Raw genomic sequence first — 20,348 nt, forward strand, 5'->3', positions numbered from 1 at the left:
TTAATTTAGCGGCCGTGTAATATACCGGGCGTAAACAAAGTAACTTTCGTATCTTTTCTATCAATATAGATTATTTTATGACAATCAAGAATTATATCAATGTTTGGATGCAAAAATTCTGGCTCAACCAAAGTTTACAGTACCGTTTCAAAAAAATATAATAGAGATAAAAACAAAGTAACTGTTAGCTTTGTATCTTTTAAAAAAATCAAATCAAATTTATTATTTTCCATTTTATCTTTGCTTATATCTAGCAAAATAAATGTAATCAATCTATGGCTACTTAGAAAAAAAACTCTGAAAAACTATCTTCAGTATTTGACTCAACTTGTTGATCTATAATGTCGGGTAGGTTGAGATGTAACTTGTTAGTTTGTTACGTTGTGTAGTCTGCACAAAAATCAAAATCAAAATAAACTTTATTCAAGTTGGCTTTTACAAGCACTCTTGAATCGTCATTTAACAATGAAGTGAAGCTACCACCGGTTCGGAAAGTAGGTTCTACCGAGAAGAACCGGCAAGAAAATCAGTAGTTACTCCATTAAAAAAATGCAGTCATGTTAGTTAATACAGTTATTTAAATTAATGTTACATATAGACGAGGGTATGGTTTAATGTGTGTGTGCGCAGGAAGTGGCGTCGGACCTGGAGGAGAGCAAGTACCAGAACGCGGAGCTGCGGCTGTCCATCTACGGCAAGAGCGCGGGCGAGTGGGCCAAGCTGGCCAAGTGGGCCATCGCCTACGACGTGCACTCCGACAACGTGCGCTGGCTCATACAGATCCCGCGCCTCTAGTGAGTGCACCGCCCACCACGCTAATACATCCTGAATATAATAATATAATATGAGACAACATCACATACATTACTCTGATCCCAATGTAAGTAGCTGAAGCACTTGTGTTGAGGAAATCAGAAGTAACGACGGTACCACAAACACCCAGACCCGAGACAACATAGAAATCTAATGGTAATCAACATCGGCTCGGCCGGGAATCGAACCCGGGACCTCAGAGTTGCGTACCCATGAAAACCGTTGTACACACGACCATGGAGGTCGTCAATAATGCTGTTTGTTTCATGCAGTATCTCATTTTTTTCCTTCTTCGTCATTATTTCATTGGTTAGTTTTTTGGGTGGGAAGAAGGAGAAATGCGGACCATGTTGTAAGGAAGGTCTTGAGCATGGATGTAAGTAGATATAGAGGCAGAGGACAACCAGAGAAACGACGGACGAATGGAGTGAAAAAAGATATGGTTAGAAATAATGTTACTTGTGATATGATGTCCGACTGAGAGGTATGGAAGGAGAACACATGCTGCGCTGACCCCAGATCAAATTGGGATAAGGCAGGAGGATGATGATGATGAAATTTTGGGGTGGGGTCTTTATCATCCCAATTTATCACCAAGTACATTTGATTGTAAATCAATGTCTCAGACAATTGTTGGTTAGGTTTGTGCCTACATATTATCTTTCATTAATGTAAGCAAAAATCACTGTCCATAATGGCACATAGAAACAAGTCGATATTCTATATGCTACGTTGTCAAAACATTTTTATATGTTCTGTCCGTCTGTCTGTTCTGTTAAGCGTTTAACTGATTGCATCAAAACATTTTCCAGCGATATCTTCAAGTCGAACAAGATAATGAACAACTTCCAAGAGTTCCTCAGCAACATCTTCCAGCCGCTCTTCGAGGTCACCAACGATCCGAACAGCAACCTCGAGCTACATAAATTCCTTACTGTAAGTTCGTTTTAAAAATTACTGTCCCAAATAAAATTGACTCTTTTAAATTCCACAACCTTTGTTAAAAAGTTTTTTTAAAAGTACTAATATATCTTTATACCCCTCCTTTTAAGCTTATCACTTATGTTAGGAGTGGGGGTGATAATAGCATAAGGAGTCAGAATTGATCCTGTGGCTTTAACATCGCCAGGCACCCTATAAACCATTACTCTTTATCTTACTCAGTTGCTTTTACGTTTAATAGACATGATGACAGCTATTGAAAATCTCTAAACAAATGCAATTATGTAATGAAACGAATGAATATGATGGAAAACTAAACTACTATTTATCGTTTCATTAAGAGCGGGATTGATATATAGTCCGATGAAATAAAATGTTGAAATGTTAAACACCAATCTCAACGAATGACGTCACCTTTGAGTACAAGTGTATTCTGTGGCATAGATATTAATATACTTATCCTAGTGTCATTTCAGTAATTCTGGATGTGCAAAAAATATTATTGTTTTACAATGATGCGTCAATGTCTCTATCTTTTGTTACAATGCCACACTATCGTCCAATTGTTTTATAATGACAACTCAATCATATTTAAAATAAGAAATAGTGGTACATAACAACAACAGCCTGTAAATTCCCACTGCCGAGCTAAAGGCCTCCTCTCCCTTTGAGGAGAAGATTTTGGAACATATTCCACCACGCTGTTACAATGCGGGTTGGTGGAATACACATGTGACAGAATTTCTATGAAATTTGTCACATGCAGGTTTCCTCACGATGTTTTCCTTCACCGCTGAGCACGAGATGAATTATAACGACAAATTAAGCACATGAATCAGCGGTGCTTGCCTGGGTTTGAACCCGCAATCATCGGTTAAGATGCACGCGTTCTTACCACTTGGCCATCTCGACTCTTAAATACATACATATCTAGTTAATATATTTTTGTATTCGCATCGGATTCGGAATCTACCTTTTCCCACACGTGTCTATGTTCACAACAATAGGCATGATGACACATTTTAAAAAACTGTTCTATAATGTTTGAAAATATACATTATTTACAATTCATATTATATTTTGGTCTCAGTTAAGTTTTACTAGGAAAAGAGGACATTTTAGTTTTTACATTTAAAATTCGCACCAACCCGCATTGGAACAGCGTCATGGAATATGTTCCAAACTTTCTCCTCAAAGGGAGAGGAGGCCTTTAGCCCAGCAGTGGGAATTTACAGGTTGTTGTTGTTGTTGTTGTATGTACTTGTTGCTGCAATAATGTGCTTTGCGTCCGCAGCACGTGGTGGGCTTCGACAGCGTGGACGACGAGTCCAAGCCCGAGAACCCGATGCTGGACGCCGACGTGCGCTTCCCGCAGCAGTGGGACGACGAGGAGAACCCGCCCTACTCCTACTACCTCTACTACATGTACGCCAACATCACCGTGCTCAACCACTTCCGGAAGTGAGTCTCGTTACACTATGAACATTACTTACTACTTCTATTGCTGATTCTTAATATAAGGTAATATCAGTAGTTCGGGATGGCCAAAATAATATTATCGTTTTACAATGATGCTTCAATCTCTCTATCTTTTGTTAGAATGCACCGCTATCGTCCCATTGTTTTATATTGACAGCTCAATCATATTTAAAATAAGAAATAGTGTTACATGCCAGTATTAAATGCTAGGCCATATAAAATAATATTAATTACAGTTTAACAAATGATTGATCAATTAATTACAATAATAATTGTATACAATAAAGTAAATTCAATAGCTCCTACTATATTAATAATATGCAATAATAATGTGATATAAATTATGATATAGAATCAAATGTCACAATACCGTATTGAAGGCTAAGGTTACTCTCGTAACAATAAACTATTAAAGTAAACTCGAGAATTAAAACATTCTACGTGACATATATGTGTTAGTGGATCAAGATATGAACCTTGAGGTACTCCAGAAAAAGTTTTTTTTTTATGGTATAGATTAGCGGACGAGCATATGGGCCACCTGATGGTAAGTGGTCACTATCACCCATAGACAATGATGCTGTAAGAAATATTAACTATTCCTTACATCGTTAATGTGCCACCAACCTTGGGCTAAGATGTTATGTCCCTTGTGCCTGTAGTTACACTTTTAAGATACAAGTTTCACATCTCTGACTAAGATTCTTTTTTAATTCAATTATTGTTTAATATTTAGGTATTTATAAAGGTTTACTCATAAACCGTATTAAAATATTATTTTATTGCTAAAATAATTTCAATGATATAATCGATCGAATGCCTCTGAAAATTCTTTTTTGTCACTTCTATTAATTTGACACTTGTTTAGGCTTTGATTGCAAATGTTATAACATTGTAACGCGTTCAGGGAGCAAGGGTTGAACACGTTCGTGCTGCGGCCGCATTGCGGCGAGGCGGGTCCCGTGCAGCATCTCGTGTGCGGGTTCATGCTGGCTGAGAACATCTCGCACGGGCTGCTCCTAAGAAAGGTATAGCTTGTCTTTTCGTTATAAGGATCTAATTAAATAAAACAAAAATCATAATATACTTTATTGAAGTAGGATTTTACAAGCACTTTTGAATCGTGATTTTCAAAATTTAAAAATATTATTAAGACTAAATTAATAAATAAATCATACTATTCATTAAAAGAGTACTTTTTAGAAAGAAACGCCTGGAGTTAGGCTCGGGTTCCATCATAGGACGCTAATTACTGTCAATAACAGCATTGTAAATGTGTTTATTTGAAAAGAGCAACTATGCGAGTTTCTTGCCGTTTCTTCTCGCTAGAAGCTGCTTTCCGAAACGGTGGTAATATTTGATTATTGACAATTCAAAAACGCTTCATTGTGAAGTTTACTTGAATAAAATTGATTTGATTTGATTTTGATTTGATTTGATTTGACAAACTGTATTAAGTGAAGCTACCACCGTTTGGAGAGTAGATTCAACTGAGAAGAAACAGCAAGGATATCAGTAGCTACTCTTTTTCAACATGTAATATGTCATACGTTTCCGTTCCGTCCAGGTGCCCGTGCTGCAGTACCTGTACTACCTGGCGCAGATCTACATCGCCATGTCGCCGCTCAGCAACAACTCGCTGTTCCTCAACTACCACCGCAACCCGCTGCCCGAGTTCCTGGCGCGCGGGCTCTGCATCACGCTCAGCACCGACGACCCGCTGCAGTTCCACTTCACCAAGGTACCCTCGTCACTCAGCTGCATTCAAAGTTTTAGTCGTAACTACGTAACAATATGTGCCTGATTAATATTATTGTTATTAACTATTTACGTCCCCCCCCCGGGCATCGCACGGGTGGACATAAGATTTTATCTTATTTTTTTTACCATATTCCGACATGTTTAACAATTGTAGTTCTATTTCAACTTACTTAACCAAAAACTTTAATAAGTTATAATACAAACCTTTATTAAATCCCAGTCTATTAGTGAAAACCGCATGAAAATCTGTTTAGTAGTTTCGGAGTTTATCGCAAACATACAGACAGGCAGACAGACGCGACCCGTATTTGGTTTTGGTTTTATAATATGTAGTGACACATGATTGCGTTAGTTGACGTGTTGGTGGTCCGCAGGAACCGCTGATGGAGGAGTACAGCATCGCGGCGCAGGTGTGGAAGCTGAGCTCGTGCGACATGTGCGAGCTGGCGCGGAACTCCGTGCTCATGTCCGGCTTCCCGCACGAGGTAACGCCACGCCGAAGAGCTACTTAGTCAATTTAATATAGATAGCCTAGTGGTAAGAACGGGAGCATCTTAACCGATGATTACGGATTCAAGCCCAGGCAAGCACCACTGAATATTCATGTGCTTAATTTGTGTTTATAATTCACCTCGTGGTATGGCGAAGGAAAATATCGTGTAGAAACCCGCACGTGTCTAATTTCATAGAAATTCTGCCAAATGTGTATTCCACCAACCAGCATTGGAACAGCGTGCCCAGCAGTGGGAATTTTAAAAGCTGTTGTAGTTGTTGCTGCGTGAATTGGTCATTGAATTGGGTAGTAGCCAATTAAAGTGGGTAGAAAATATAAGAAAGTCAGCAAAACAATTAGCGAGCAAATCAGAGTTATATATGACGCGGTGGGTTCCCCAGATGAAGCAGTACTGGCTGGGCCCCAACTACACGAAGGAGGGCGTGGCCGGCAACGACATCACGCGCACCAACGTGCCCGACATCCGCGTGTCCTTCCGCTACGAGGCGCTGCTCGACGAGCTCACCAACATCTTCAAGGTAACCCCCACGCACACACACACGCACACACACGCACACACACACACACGCACACGCACTCACACACACACACACATTGTTGTCCGCGTGACGTCATTACTTCCTCGACGAGCTCACCAACATCTTCAAGGTAACCCCCACATACACACGCACACACACACAGACACACGCGCACACGCACTCACACACGCGCACACACACACAAACATTAATGTCCGCGTGACATCATTGCTACCACTTGCAATTCAATCATGAGGAAAGTATATTATTACACCTAAAAGCGATACAATTATATGACCTTAATATATATATGTTACACGAAACCATTATCACAATTTCAATGTTTCGATGTGAGTGAAGTTAGATGTGAGATGAAAGTACTACGCACACAAGTATAAAACACAATATATACTTTATTACCAAATACATATATCGAGTTATATACTAGCTACTTACCATACAACTAAGATCGTTTCACTTCTTCACTTCAATCCTCTGTATATATTTACTAATATTCGTTCACTTTAAGACTAGAATACGTCTGATATATAAATATGTGCGTTATTTTGAATAACAAAATGAAAGAAAAACATACATGCAACATAATATAAAAAGGGATCTGACAGTGGAGTCGTGTAACTATGGGCTTAAACGGGAATTAATTTGAATTTTCACAGAGTAAATATCTAAGAAGGTGATACGCGACATTGACTATAATTATTACAAGATTGAAAGGTTTTTGGGATCAAAATAGCGTGTCATTGAAAGTCGATTTGCATTTAACATTTATCCAAGAAGTTGTTTCTGATAGAATTCTGATAGGCGTTTGTAGTTTAACTCAAAACTTCAAGTCCGCCATGTTTATTAAGCCCCGCCCGTTTGTCAGATCCCACAGATAATAACAGAGTTTGTTCTTTGAGGTCATGTGTGACATTTTGTGTTATAGCTTAGCTTTGCTTGTGTGTGTGAATACATTCATTACAACATACATATGAATGAAGGCAGATTTGATTCTGAAGTTTCATTGCTTGATGTTTTATTCATGGGTGTATTCTTTCCTAGCTTTATGTTTGCCTGGATGGGAAAATAAAATATATTGGGAATTTCTGAAAATAATATAACCCTGTAATTTTATGGTGGCGCTGATGAGATTGACGATTAGGATTTAACCTCATATTTCTCAGTATAAAGTCGCGCAAGTACTAATAAATACATTATTTTTACAATGGAGCTATTCTGTAAGAACAACTCAAAACTGAGCAACAATACACTTACACTCAACTTTAATGGAAAAAGGAATTAAGATAAACATATCTTACTTATAAATATTCCATGCAATTCGCTAACGGGTTGCCTGTGCTATGCATCACAAGCAAAGCATTTATTAATATACCTTAATTTATAATACAACACTATTCCACATAACTGTATAGCCACTTTAATTTCCATTAAAATCTTTGTCGATATTTAAAACGTCATTTTCCAAAGGGAAAATCTATAATCAATATCATAGACTATTCTAGATTTCAACCAATGATAGCGCGTCAATTAAATGTCAAAATTAAAGTTGTCTATGCTCCTTTACTTATAAGTCAGAATATGACACACAAGTGACATTTATTAAAACAATTAACAACCCATAAAGGATAAACGCTTAATATCAGCATCAGTTTAAGTTCTTACAGAAAATTTTCTTTATTCTTAATAAATCAATATGTCTCGTAATCAGAATCGTTTACATTTAAAATTCGAATAATTTTTAACCTACTAATCGAAATATATCTGTGTTTGTATGAATGTTTAAAAATCAAAAATATTTAAATTCGAGTAACTGTGTAACTAACTGTCTATAATACATATTTCTAACTCTAATAGTTCGTGTATTGAAGTGAATCTATATTATAACATATTAATTATTATTAACTATGATTGGTGTTTTTTTTTTTAAATCATAATAAATATTCCAGGAAGGATTGTCGAGCCGCAGATAAATACACCGAGCGCATACTACTTACATAGCGTCGATATTAACCGATATAATCATGTCTGTACCCAACATTAACAGCGGAGCCCCGCGCATCCGTATCGGGCGCCGGTACCGATGCTGTATATTAATCTAGGATAAGATTTCCCTCAATGTGATAATTCGGTGACTGTAAGACAAGTGCCATTCACTGTAGTTAGTTGCCACGGAACGCGGAGTCTACTGGACGTCACACGAAAGCAATTTGCACGTTTCTTAAAGCCGCCTTCACTTATTATGAAATGGTAACACTAGCATATAAATAATATGAATAATAGTGTGTCGTGTAATTAATCAAAATGTGTCGCGGTGAACTGATGACGCTATCTGACGTCATAATGGTACCTCTCCCTCACTCTTGTGTCTGTGTGTGCGCATTGCATATACTATGTAGTATACACTTATGACATAATGAAGTATTTTCAATATACGTATAGCATTTATTATTTAAATCAAAAGCTACTTTACCTAAGTAGACTCTCACAAGCATTTCAAGCACAGTACATTTACCAAATATGAAATACATATACAATTATATAAACTGTGGAAATAATAAACGCGATGTGTATTCGATTCGAACAAAAACGCGTTCAAATCATTCAACGTTTGATGTTCGAACGTTATTCAAGATGGCGGTCATTTGTGACTTTGAATTTCGCGCCAAAATGCATCCACTAGACTCTACGTTCCGTGGTCGTTAGAATAACCTAGGCTAGATGACTGACAATATAAACAATTTCATATTATACAAACGCCTTCCCCGTTGTTTGCTTTAGTTGACCTTTTTGTCTGTGATCTAATTATTTATTTCAACTGACTTTCCATTTAAATATGAGTGTTATACAAATAATCTCAATATAATGTAATGTAGATAAAAAAAACTTATTTGTTAATTATATTTATGATTTAAAAGGAATTGAAAATGATTACATAATATATTTAATACAGAAATATATGTTTCATAGAGCTTAGAACTTTAATAAACGAACGTCTTAAATAGCAGTTATAAATATTTTTTACTTTTTATTTCCAATTTTTTTTTAAGAAAGATCTTTTTCCATCTTTAATTTTATAACAAACCTTTTCCAAAATATGATTCCATTAATATTAGAGTTTAACATGTATCACATTTGAAACTTACGTCAATACATCGTTAATATGTAATTAATAGAAGTTGTTGCATTTTTGATTATTATCATTCTGAGCTGACTTAAAAAAAAAATACTAGATTTTAACTTGATGTCCGGCCGCTGAAACAGGTCCGTATCAATTCTGTAATTATATAACGAATAATCTCGTTGAAAATATGTTTAATTATTTCAAATTTAATTTAAACAAATATTTTTATAATAAATATAAATAATAAACGCAATTAAATAATGGTATCACTATATACTTGTGACAAGATTGACAAATATTGGAAACCAACTATTCGGTAAGCGGCCAGACTTTGCAATATTCCGTTTTAACCGTAATCAAAAATTACTATAACGAAGTCTTATTATCATGAAATTCCAATAAATCGCTCAAATCGTCATTTATTAATTTTGAGTAATATTTAGACTCACAGAAAACATATGAAATGCACTTGAAATTATATACTGTATGTGATTTTTGTTCCAATGTTTGAGCCAACGTTTTCGCTTGTGATGCTTGCTTTCGTCATCGAGCCATTGTATATTTACGCTAAGATCACTTTCATATTATTATCAAAACAGGCTATTTGACAATGCGAAAAATAAAGTGTCAATTATTGTAATCAGTATATATTTTGAGCTTAAAATGGTTATTTAGTAACGAAACTTGAAAATAATAGTTAATTTATTCAAAAATCCATAAAAAATATACATTTTTTCAAACGTTTGTCACGTAACACAAAACGCCCCTTGTTTGTCTGCTATATGTACCACAGATAAATGCAGGCAAGTGACGTTACCAAAACCATTGCAGCGCCATATTGTCCAAGTAGCGTTTTCGCGCGCTATTTAAATATGGAATTTTTAATATCATATTTTTCAGCAAATAAAAAAAATGTACTGGGTTCCTTAACCTCTACTAAATTATAAAAAATGGATTTAAAAAAGTCAAATAGCCTACAGACAGCAGCTCGATCGTTTCATTTCATAAGTTGAATGTGAAACTGGTCTTAGTTCTGATTCGACTACCATTGTTTGGTGTAAAGCTTTCGTGTATGTTTTTCTTGTTGGGGATATTTTTAGACTGCTTATAATGTTTTCGGCACAGACAATAATAATTCATTATTAACGATTCAATACTCAATTGTTCGAATAATACTTTTTTTTTAATTAGTTATCAAGGCAATGCTATGCAAATGTCAATTTGCATATAATTTACATTAATTCGATTCCAACAGGTATCCGATTTATATATACCAAAGAGTTTTTAATATCTGTTGTTTTTAAATAAAATATAAGTAAAATATAGCAAAGGTGAGCAGCCAAATTGTAGACAGTCTAAAGAAATCCCCAAGATAAAATATATAAGGTAACATATAATCTATATTTAGTTTCATATAAGTTAAAAAGCATATTATTGTAAAGTTAGTGTAGGTACTTAACCAAATTATATCGATACGTAACGTATATGATTTACACTTTATACACGAGTGGTCGTTATCATGTTGTTGGAAATAAAATTGCTCACACGAAATCGTCTTGTAATTTAATACCATCACCACTGTATATGCGGACGGATGAATGCTGTATACATTTATTACTTATATATTTATCAGTATATACCTCTTAACAAATACACACACGTACCATGAAGTCACAGCTTCATTATAATTAAAATTAAACAAGGAATTACATCAATTATGGGAGATCACGAATCGCACAATATGATGGATCGATCTTGATCCTTTAGGCCAGCGGTCGGCAACCCGCGGCCCGCGAACATCTTCCTTGCGGCCCGGGAATGTTTTGTAAAAAAGTTGACAAATATATTAAACATACAAAAAATAGCATCTCATAATTCAAGACATCACACTAAAATTTTTGTAAAGTCAGTTTCCTATTTAGGTCGTTTGTAGGTTTCATTTCTTTATTTTTCTTTTATTTTTCTAAGCTCAAACATATAAACATAATGTACCATAAGTATTATGTGTACGAATTAAACTCTTTTAACAATTTTCAATAGAATTAGTTTTTATCTATGGAATATGACTAATTAACACTAATTGTGCGTAGGTATATTGGGCTTCTAAGGTTAATATCATGACTGCGGCCCGCTTTTGCTTTATTTTCCCACCTTGTGGCCCTTGCCTACCAAAAGGTTGCCGACCGCTGCTTTAGGCTATTGCCTTCCCCACCCGTAACACAAGTGACAAGCTTTAAAAGAGGGGTAAATAGGAAAATTTTGATTGCTTAATTTATTTGGGTCGTCGCTAAAAATTTTTTAAAGAGTAAAATCAGGCCATCAGATAAATTTGATAAATATGGAATGACAAAGAAGAAAAATATTGTACATAAATGATTTATAAGATGGAAGGAATGTGTGTAAAACTTAAGTAACAGTGGATATGCGTATTCCATTTTTCGCTTATTTAGGGAAAAATAAGTGAAAATTTATACCGCTAACTGTTCGTAATAGTTAAAAATCTATTTATAATTAAATACAATACCACTTGACTAATTCTATCCACTTTAATTTTACTTCAAAAGTTTTCAATTCACGAAACGCCATTTTTCACAAATCCACACTGAATGCCATAAATTAATTACTCAAGCACTCAATGATATTGCGTCAATTCGGTGTCAAATCTTCATTGGACTCACACATGGGACAGTTGTAAGAGAATGATGTATGAAAACCTAAATTTCAGCACCACCCCCCCTAATGACTGGCATGACATGTATGTATACATTTCTTATATAAAAATATTAAAAAAAGAAACAGTATATTAAGTATCCAATATTTTAATTCCACATTGATATGAAATGTAATGTAGTGTTTACTCTTATTTTCAAATGAATGATTTAAATGAATATTTATATTTATTCACAAACTTCTTTATTAAGTTGTGGCAAATGACATCTTTGTTCCATTTAATTTAATCCTTTTTTTTATGCATAGCGTTCTAAATATTATATAAAATATCGATATAATATAAATGTTATGTCTATAGATAAAGCGGAGTGGCTCGCCCTTACTTCACTAAGGTACATGCTGGTTACGTCGTGGTCGAAATCGCTATAAAAATGTTTTAAATTTTTATATTTTTTCGCTATTATTGAATACAGTACTAGCAGAGACTAGTACTAACCTTGAACGGATTATAATAAAATTTTAAAGTTACTAAGTTAAAATTCTGTGACCACCTTTTAAATCCGTGTATTAAAATGTAAAGGTACGGCCCGATCTGAGTCCGTCTCGGTTGGTATCACCCACTCATAATGTATTGTACCGCCAACCAGCTATACTTAGTTTGAAGGGTAACATTTCAAATCGCAAGATTGGTGGTGCATTAGTAAAATAGTTTGAAGAAAATTAATACGCATTTAACTATGATGAGTTGTGATCACTTACCATCAGGGGGCCGTCTACCTGTGCCATAAAAAAGAAGGAAAGAAAATAATTTAAAGCTTGAAAGAAGCTGGTACCATGTCTAGCTTCTAGTTTTTAACAATTTTTTGTTTTATGTGATATGTGTTTTTTTTTCCAAATTCTATTAATTTGATTTCGGCTAAACGACAATTTCTACTAGCTATGTATAAGGTTCACAAGTATCCCGTAGCAGAGCTGGTCTAGACCGAGTTCAATGAGTTGAATGAGAATGATATTGAATTCATCGAAAATAGTGATTTTGACCAGAGACTATCGGCTATGTTACAATGCATGGGACATGAAAAGCATGTTTAAATACCCGAATATTTTATTGTCATTCCCTCAAAGCAGTTTCATAATATATACTCGTTTTCAATTCATAAACATTTTTATGACAAAATGTTTTATAATGTGCATACATTACTTTCATATTCACGCCGATGACCACATTGCTCTCAATATTTCTAGTTTTAAAAGTTATTATTCAATTGAAAAACAAAGAAAATTATGAATAACCAGTAAAAAAAGTATTTGACTTTCCTTATTCCAATATTTTTTGTAACAGGGTACATTATATAAATTATATAAATAATATCAGGTATGATTGGCTTGTTAGAGGGATTTATTGGCCAAATAATTACATTGGACGACAATCATGAAATCGTCTCGCGCCATCTATTGTAAATTCAACGATTTAACAATCTATTAATAATTGTATTTAATATTATAATTAAAAGATAAGATTGTTTTGTGTCTGCATGGGACCATGCTTACAAGTAATTATTATAACTTTGAACTTTAATTAATGTGCTTTTAAGTGTGTTACAAATAAGGTTTTATTATACTCTATGAAATGATTCATGTCGCAGTTATAATTGAATAAGAATTATTTAAATTCAGGAGAGGGTATTTCAGCCCTCTCATACAATAAACATACAACATATTGAAATTTATTAACTTTAAACTGTAAATTAAAGGCGTCAATTTAAAAGTTTTCTATTTCGCTGACAATATTAATCATATTTAGTATATATGCACGGTCTATAATGATTCGCAGGCTCGCCAGGCGCCCGGAGAGCTCTACGGAGTGGCGCTTCGCACTCCGCCCCCGAATAGATTCGCTCCTGCAACTAAATAATGTATCAAGCCCCTCACGTGTTATAGTACGACACAACATACATGTAGCATCGGCAAATTCAATAAAACCGATTACTACCGATGTACAAAACCAACAGAAACAACTCTCAATCGCGCCAATCGACGCTATTCGTCCCTATAGATTCTCGTCAATTCAACTCGTGAAAACAAGTGCATGTTTACATGTGTTATAACCAGTGTTGGGCAAATTTTAATTGCAGGAACAATTAAAGATTAACAATTAATTAATTGTTAATTGTTACTACTACAGTTAACAATTAATCAATTGTAATTGTGAAAAATCACAACTAACAATTATTTAATTGTTAGTTGTATTACTAACAACTAACAATTAATTAATTTTTAATTGTTTTTTTTAATTTTAATTAAAAATAACAATTAAAAATACTGCTGTAAAATATAAAGACTTGAGCGAAGACGACGACTTGAAATGTTTTTGTTTTATACCTACGCTGAAGAAATATTTATCAATGCAACTTTATATTATATAATATAAAAATAAACACTTTTTTTCTGTGCAAAGAGAGATTTAGAAAAAATAAGCTTAATACTTAGAGCCTTTGACCACATTTTTATTCGTCTGAAGTCTAATACCTATAGCTTAATTTTCCTAAATATTTAATAATTTCATTTTGATATATAAAGTTAATTGTTAGTTTTAATTGTTTTATAAAACAACTAAAAAAGTTAATTGCAATTATTTTAATTGTAAGCTGCAATTGACATACCTTAATCAAATTAATTTAATTGCAAGGTGCAATTAAAAGTGTAATTGCGATTAATTTAATTGTAATTAATTTAATTGCAATTACTTTTTTAGTCAATTAATAAAATAATTGACAATTACTTGATTAATGCCCAACACTGGTTATAACGTTTGTGTAAATATCATATTCACATAAGAAATAAATATGTGAACGTTTTTACGAATTTTGCCGACCTTAGTTGTGTTGTACTATACTATGCTTGCCGGCACAAGTGCATACATGTTGATCACCATTGTTTACAAGAAATATAATCGTCATAGCGTTTTTGGAGGAAATCTTTGAGGCTTATGAAGTTATTTTTTTCTAAAATATATTCTAATAAATAGTTTAATTATTTCATGCATCTCTATATGCATATCTTTTTCAATCATTTTTTAGCTCTTATCTTTGTAGGCGTAATTATTAGTTAATAATGTTTATTGTCACAATTATGCGACAAAGTATTTTAAATTACACAAAGAATGGTGTTGATATTTTAAACGATCTACAAACATATTTGACAGAACTAATGAGATTGATATCTTACATATAAGGATAAGAAAAGCTAAATAACTATCTGATTGGTTTTGTGAATAGCCTTCAGGACTTGGGTTCAAATCCTAGCTACGGAAACGTTATTAAGTGGGTCTATCAAGGATTTTTTATGTGAACTCCCATGCCTTGGAAATCACGCAAAATATTTGATTATGAATTCCAACTGTGAAAGAATACATACTTGTGTTTGCTAGTATCGTATGCGTTAGTTCTGTCATATAAATTCGTTTAGATATTGTCTAGAAAAATCAGCATCATTATTTATTTGAAGCACACGCTTTGTCTGCAATTTACAGCATTTATGTAATTTTTCAATGACAATTTCGATTTATTATGATGTTAGTTTTATATAAATAAAATATATCTTGCATATTTATAAGCTATAGTAAAATGATGTTATAAATGTTAAAAAACAATGTAGGTAGGATTTTTGAAACCAATAAATATTTTGTTTTATACTCAAGTGTTTTATTTCAACACCTTTGATATTTAGTATTACTTTTTATTATTATTTAAACCAGTTAGAAGTTATAACTCTCCTCCACACGATGCTGCCCGTAAGGAGATTCTTCATATATCGTTATAAGAGCAAGGAACATGTGTACAGGTAAATAATTTTTGTACTCTGACTGGTAAGAAAACCTTCGTCTGTTTTCATATTAATTCCTTTATCAAGTCTTAAAATCTTAGTACCTTTTGAATCTAAACTTCAAGTCATTGCGACGCAATATGTCATTCTCGCTCGGCAAAGCAGATTATCGCTCATACTGAACACACGAAAATAGATCTTAAGGTGACGAACCCTTTCTTACCCCGACTGTACATTTTTGCCCAAAAAGTACAAAAAATATATATTTTGATAGATAACGAAAAAAACACTGACTGGCTTCAAACGGGTGCAGTTTATAAATATAGAAGATTATATAGAAGAAATATATTACTAGTACAAATCTTTTTTAATACTAGTACAAACACAATACTAAACTTTTGACTCTTTAAATTCATTTTAACTATTATAATAAATAATACTTAACTAAATAATAGTAATAAATATTTGCCGGGATTTTTTTTTGGGTTAGGTATATTTGGTCCTTGTGTTGAGGGGAGGGCGCTACTGTGTCATAGTAAACATCAACTCCGTAAAATTAATTGTTTTAAAAATAGTTAAAAGTTAATTTTCGCTATGGAAGTACATAAAATATGTAAATAAACTGTGAGACAATCTGTGGAAATAAGAAACGCACAATCTAAAGTGAAGTGTCTTGAAAAAATTGTGAAAAAGACTACAACAACAAAATATTACATGAACTGGTGAAGTGCCTATAACGGACAATTTAGAATAACCCTGAACAATTCAGTACTAAAAAGCTGTTAAATAACCGTGAAAAAACAAACTTTAGTGGAATTTTAATAGAATTCAAAAAAAAAAACAAATAAACAATAATAACCTCAAAATATATGCACAATCATCGTACGTATTTGTCATCGACCAATCTGCCTAACAACGCCATCTAGTATCTATTTATTTTAACTACTCACGCCATCTATCCGACTAACGAAGAACTAAATACTAAGGTACTGGCTTAACCTGATAGACAAGAGAAAACCTTACTATCAATCGATAACACTCCGAAGACCACCCAAAGAGGGCGCTATTCAATTATATTACTGTTATTACTGTGAAATATGGAGGATATCAAGAATATACTTATAAGTCTACAAGAAGAAGTCAGACAGAACAAGGTCGACATGCAAAATATGAAAGAAGAATTAATAAATACTATAATTAATACTGTCAATGACAAAATCACACAATTAGAAATAAAAAATGAACAAATAGAACAAAATTTAGAAAACCAAAAAGCTGCCATAGACAATTTAGAAAGATTCAATAGAAGGAAAAACTTAATATTTTTTGGAGTTGAAGAAAACGAAAAAAGCTATCATAACCTAGAGAAAACCATTTTAGATATTATAAGAAATTCTTTAAAAATACAGTGTGACAATAACTGTATAGAACATGTAAGAAGGCTAGGAAAAAAAGGGGAAAAGATAAGACCAATTATTGTAACTTTACAAACAATGGGATTAAAAATAAAAATACAGCAAAATAAGAAAAAACTAGAATCAACGCCATACTATATTAAAGAAGATTACCCCCTGGATGTCCTAAAAAAACGGAAAGAATTACAATTAGAAGTCGAGAAGGAGAGAAAAAAAGGGAGAAAAGCGTTCCTCAAATACGACAAACTTATTATAATAAATAATCATAACGATAAAAAACAAGATGAACACAAAGTACCACAAGAATATCAAAACAAAAAGAGACACTTATCTGTATCACCGGAAACTACAATAAAAACTCTAAAACACAAAGAACAAAGTACAAACCAACCAAAAAAGATTAATAAAACTAACAACATGAACAACTATCTTATGAAAGCTCCTGTTCTCTCCTATCAAAAGAAAAACCCAACCACAATGCAAGGCGATAATCAAAATCAAGAGAAGTAGCAACTATCGCCTCCCTCTCTCAGCCTCCCAACACGGCTTGTCACCGCGGGAGACAAAGACTACAACCCTCCAACAAACCAAAAAATATATATATGTACATACAACGTTAGATCTCTATTAAAACCCATACAAATGCAACTATTAAAATATTCCCTTACTAATATCAAGCATGACATCATTGGACTCTCTGAAGTAAGACGAAGCGGAAACGATATCATAGAAGATGAAAATTATATATTTTGCTACACAGGCAAACCAAAGGGACAACACGGAGTTGGATTTTTAATTAAAATAAAATACAAAACGAATATAGACAACTACATAGGAATATCCGAGAGAGTTTGCCTTTTAAATCTTAAATTTGAAAACTTAAAAATAGCCATCATACAAGTTTACGCTCCCACTCAAGACGCAACAGAAGAGGAGATAAATACCTTCTATGACCAAATAAATCATGCTAGAAGCCTTACAAATGGAAAAGAAATAATTATGGGTGATCTTAATGCCAAAATAGGTCAAAGAAAAAATGAAGAAAACTCTATCATCGGGCCCTTTTGCTACGGCATTAGAAACCAAAGAGGCGACAGATTGGTGCAATATGCAATTGAAAATAACTTTACTATAATCAACTCTATATTCAAAAAGAAGATTAATAACCTATGGACATGGATCACACCAGACAAACAAACAAGAAACCAAATAGATTATATTATGAGTACCTACCCTAAGCTTTTCCAAAATATAGAAATCTTAAATAACAACACTTTCGCAAGTGATCATCGACTTGTTAGAGCCACGATACAAATTAATAGAAAACAAAAGAAATGTAGAACAAATTTTGGTAGAGCCACATCCTACTTATCTGACATACAAAACCAAACACAGTACTTAACTAATCTAACGAATAAAATAAAAAATATACATTGGGAAGATGCTGACAATATAGAGACATTCTACTTTAAGTTAGAAACTTGTATTCACCAAAGTTGCAACGAAATTACTACAGAAAAATCGAAACAACATATAATATCAAATGAAACGAAAGAACTTATCAAAAAACGATCAAAACTATTGCATGTATCACGAAAGACACAGAAACAAAGACAGGAACTATCTACACTCTTTAAAACTACAAATAAACAATTGAAACAAGATTACCAAGATTATAGGTTAAAAATAATAGAGAAAAATCTCCTCAAAACAGGAAGTCAAAAAAGAGCACAAAAACAGTTAAACCAAGATAAAAAGTGGATATCAAGCCTACAGTCAAATACAACTACAAAACCTTTACAAACACGTGAGGATCTAGTAAAAATAGCCTCCGATTTCTACAAAAACTTGTACAATGATGAAAACTACAACCACGAACAAGCATTGATGCAAGAGGAGAGCCAGAGTTATAACTGTGAAATAAATAGTCCTGTCCAACTTTTTAACGCTACTGAAATAATAAAAACAATTGACAAATTAAAGAACGAGAAGAGCCCGGGATTCGACAATATTCCTAATGAAGCCTTAAAAATTGGAAAACATATATTAATCCCGCACCTAATCATATTGTTCAATAAAATATTGGAAGCACAAAAGATACCCCAAAAATGGGCGGAATCAAGAATAACTCTTTTGTATAAGAAAGGTGATCCAACGGATATTGGCAACTACCGTCCAATAAGTCTACTCCCAGCAATGTATAAATTATTCGCAATGTGTCTAGAAAAAAGGATAGAAATAGATATAGAGAAACACCAACCCAAAGAACAGGCGGGATTCAGACCCGGGTTCTCAACTATTGACCATATCCATACGCTAGAGCAAATAGTGGAAAAATATCAAGAATTCAAGACCCCGCTCTACCTAGCGTATGTAGATTATGAGAAAGCATTTGACTCTATATCACATGAGAGCATTTGGCAGGCACTGAAAAACCAAAACATTCCGAATATATACATAAATATAATTAAAAACATATATGCGAAAAGCACAAGTCGTGTAAAGCTCGATAGACTAGGACCAACAATTTATATACGCAGAGGTGTGAAACAAGGAGATCCACTCTCACCTAAACTGTTCATTGCTGTCCTACAAAATATAATGAAGGGTTTACAGTGGGAAAGAAAAGGAATAAATATAAACGGCAAGTTTCTCAGCAACTTAAGATTTGCCGACGATATAGTCCTTTTCTCGACGTCATCGAAACAACTGCAAGTAATGCTTAAAGATCTAAGTGACTCTAGCAATACCATTGGTCTACAACTCAACACATCTAAGACTAAAGTAGCTACAAACAGTATAAAAACCCCCATAATAGTAAACCAAACACCAATCGAATATGTCGACAGCTACATATACTTAGGAAAGCTCATTTCATTTAAAAACACACGGCATAAAGATGAACTGGACAGAAGAATTAATATGTCTTGGAAAAAGTTCTGGAGCCTGAAAGAAACATTGAAATCAAAACTTCCATTACATCTTAAGAAGAAAATCATGGACTCATGTATACTACCATGCCTGACATATGGAGCACAGACCTGGATCTACAATAAATACACAAAAACAAAAATACGTACATGCCAGCGCTCAATGGAGAGAAGCATCCTAGGCCTAAAGCTCAAGGATAAACAAAGAAGCAGTGCTATAAGACGCAAAACCAAAGTTATAAATGCGGTAACGCATGCACTGCGGTTAAAGTGGAAATGGGCTGGTCACATGATACGAACGATGAAAGAACGATGGACGAAACTCGTCACAATATGGAA

The 20,348-nt window shown here is 33.7% G+C and overlaps 1 protein-coding gene across 11 annotated transcripts in view; it reads left to right on the forward strand.

Annotated features, from left to right (window-relative positions):
* Positions 1 to 13,930, forward strand: part of LOC124538266 (AMP deaminase 2) — a 52,160-nt gene extending 38,230 nt beyond the window's left edge. For 9 of the 11 annotated variants that reach the window (XM_047115260.1, XM_047115263.1, XM_047115264.1 and 6 more), the window contains 8 exons: positions 631 to 794; positions 1,626 to 1,749; positions 3,050 to 3,216; positions 4,142 to 4,262; positions 4,802 to 4,975; positions 5,370 to 5,480; positions 5,890 to 6,027; positions 13,674 to 13,930. In XM_047115260.1, coding sequence (XP_046971216.1) covers positions 631 to 794; positions 1,626 to 1,749; positions 3,050 to 3,216; positions 4,142 to 4,262; positions 4,802 to 4,975; positions 5,370 to 5,480; positions 5,890 to 6,027; positions 13,674 to 13,754 — 1,080 coding nt within the window. In that variant the 3' untranslated portion in view covers positions 13,755 to 13,930. Of the gene's footprint in view, positions 1 to 630; positions 795 to 1,625; positions 1,750 to 3,049; positions 3,217 to 4,141; positions 4,263 to 4,801; positions 4,976 to 5,369; positions 5,481 to 5,889; positions 6,028 to 7,994; positions 8,325 to 12,197; positions 12,634 to 13,673 lie in introns of those variants that run through there. The other 2 variants (XM_047115261.1, XM_047115262.1) reach the window with 2 other exon arrangements.
* Positions 13,931 to 20,348: the final 6,418 nt, after the last annotated feature.

Source organism: Vanessa cardui, chromosome 20, assembly GCF_905220365.1.
Source record: "Vanessa cardui chromosome 20, ilVanCard2.1, whole genome shotgun sequence".
Classification (NCBI taxonomy): domain Eukaryota; kingdom Metazoa; phylum Arthropoda; class Insecta; order Lepidoptera; family Nymphalidae; genus Vanessa; species Vanessa cardui.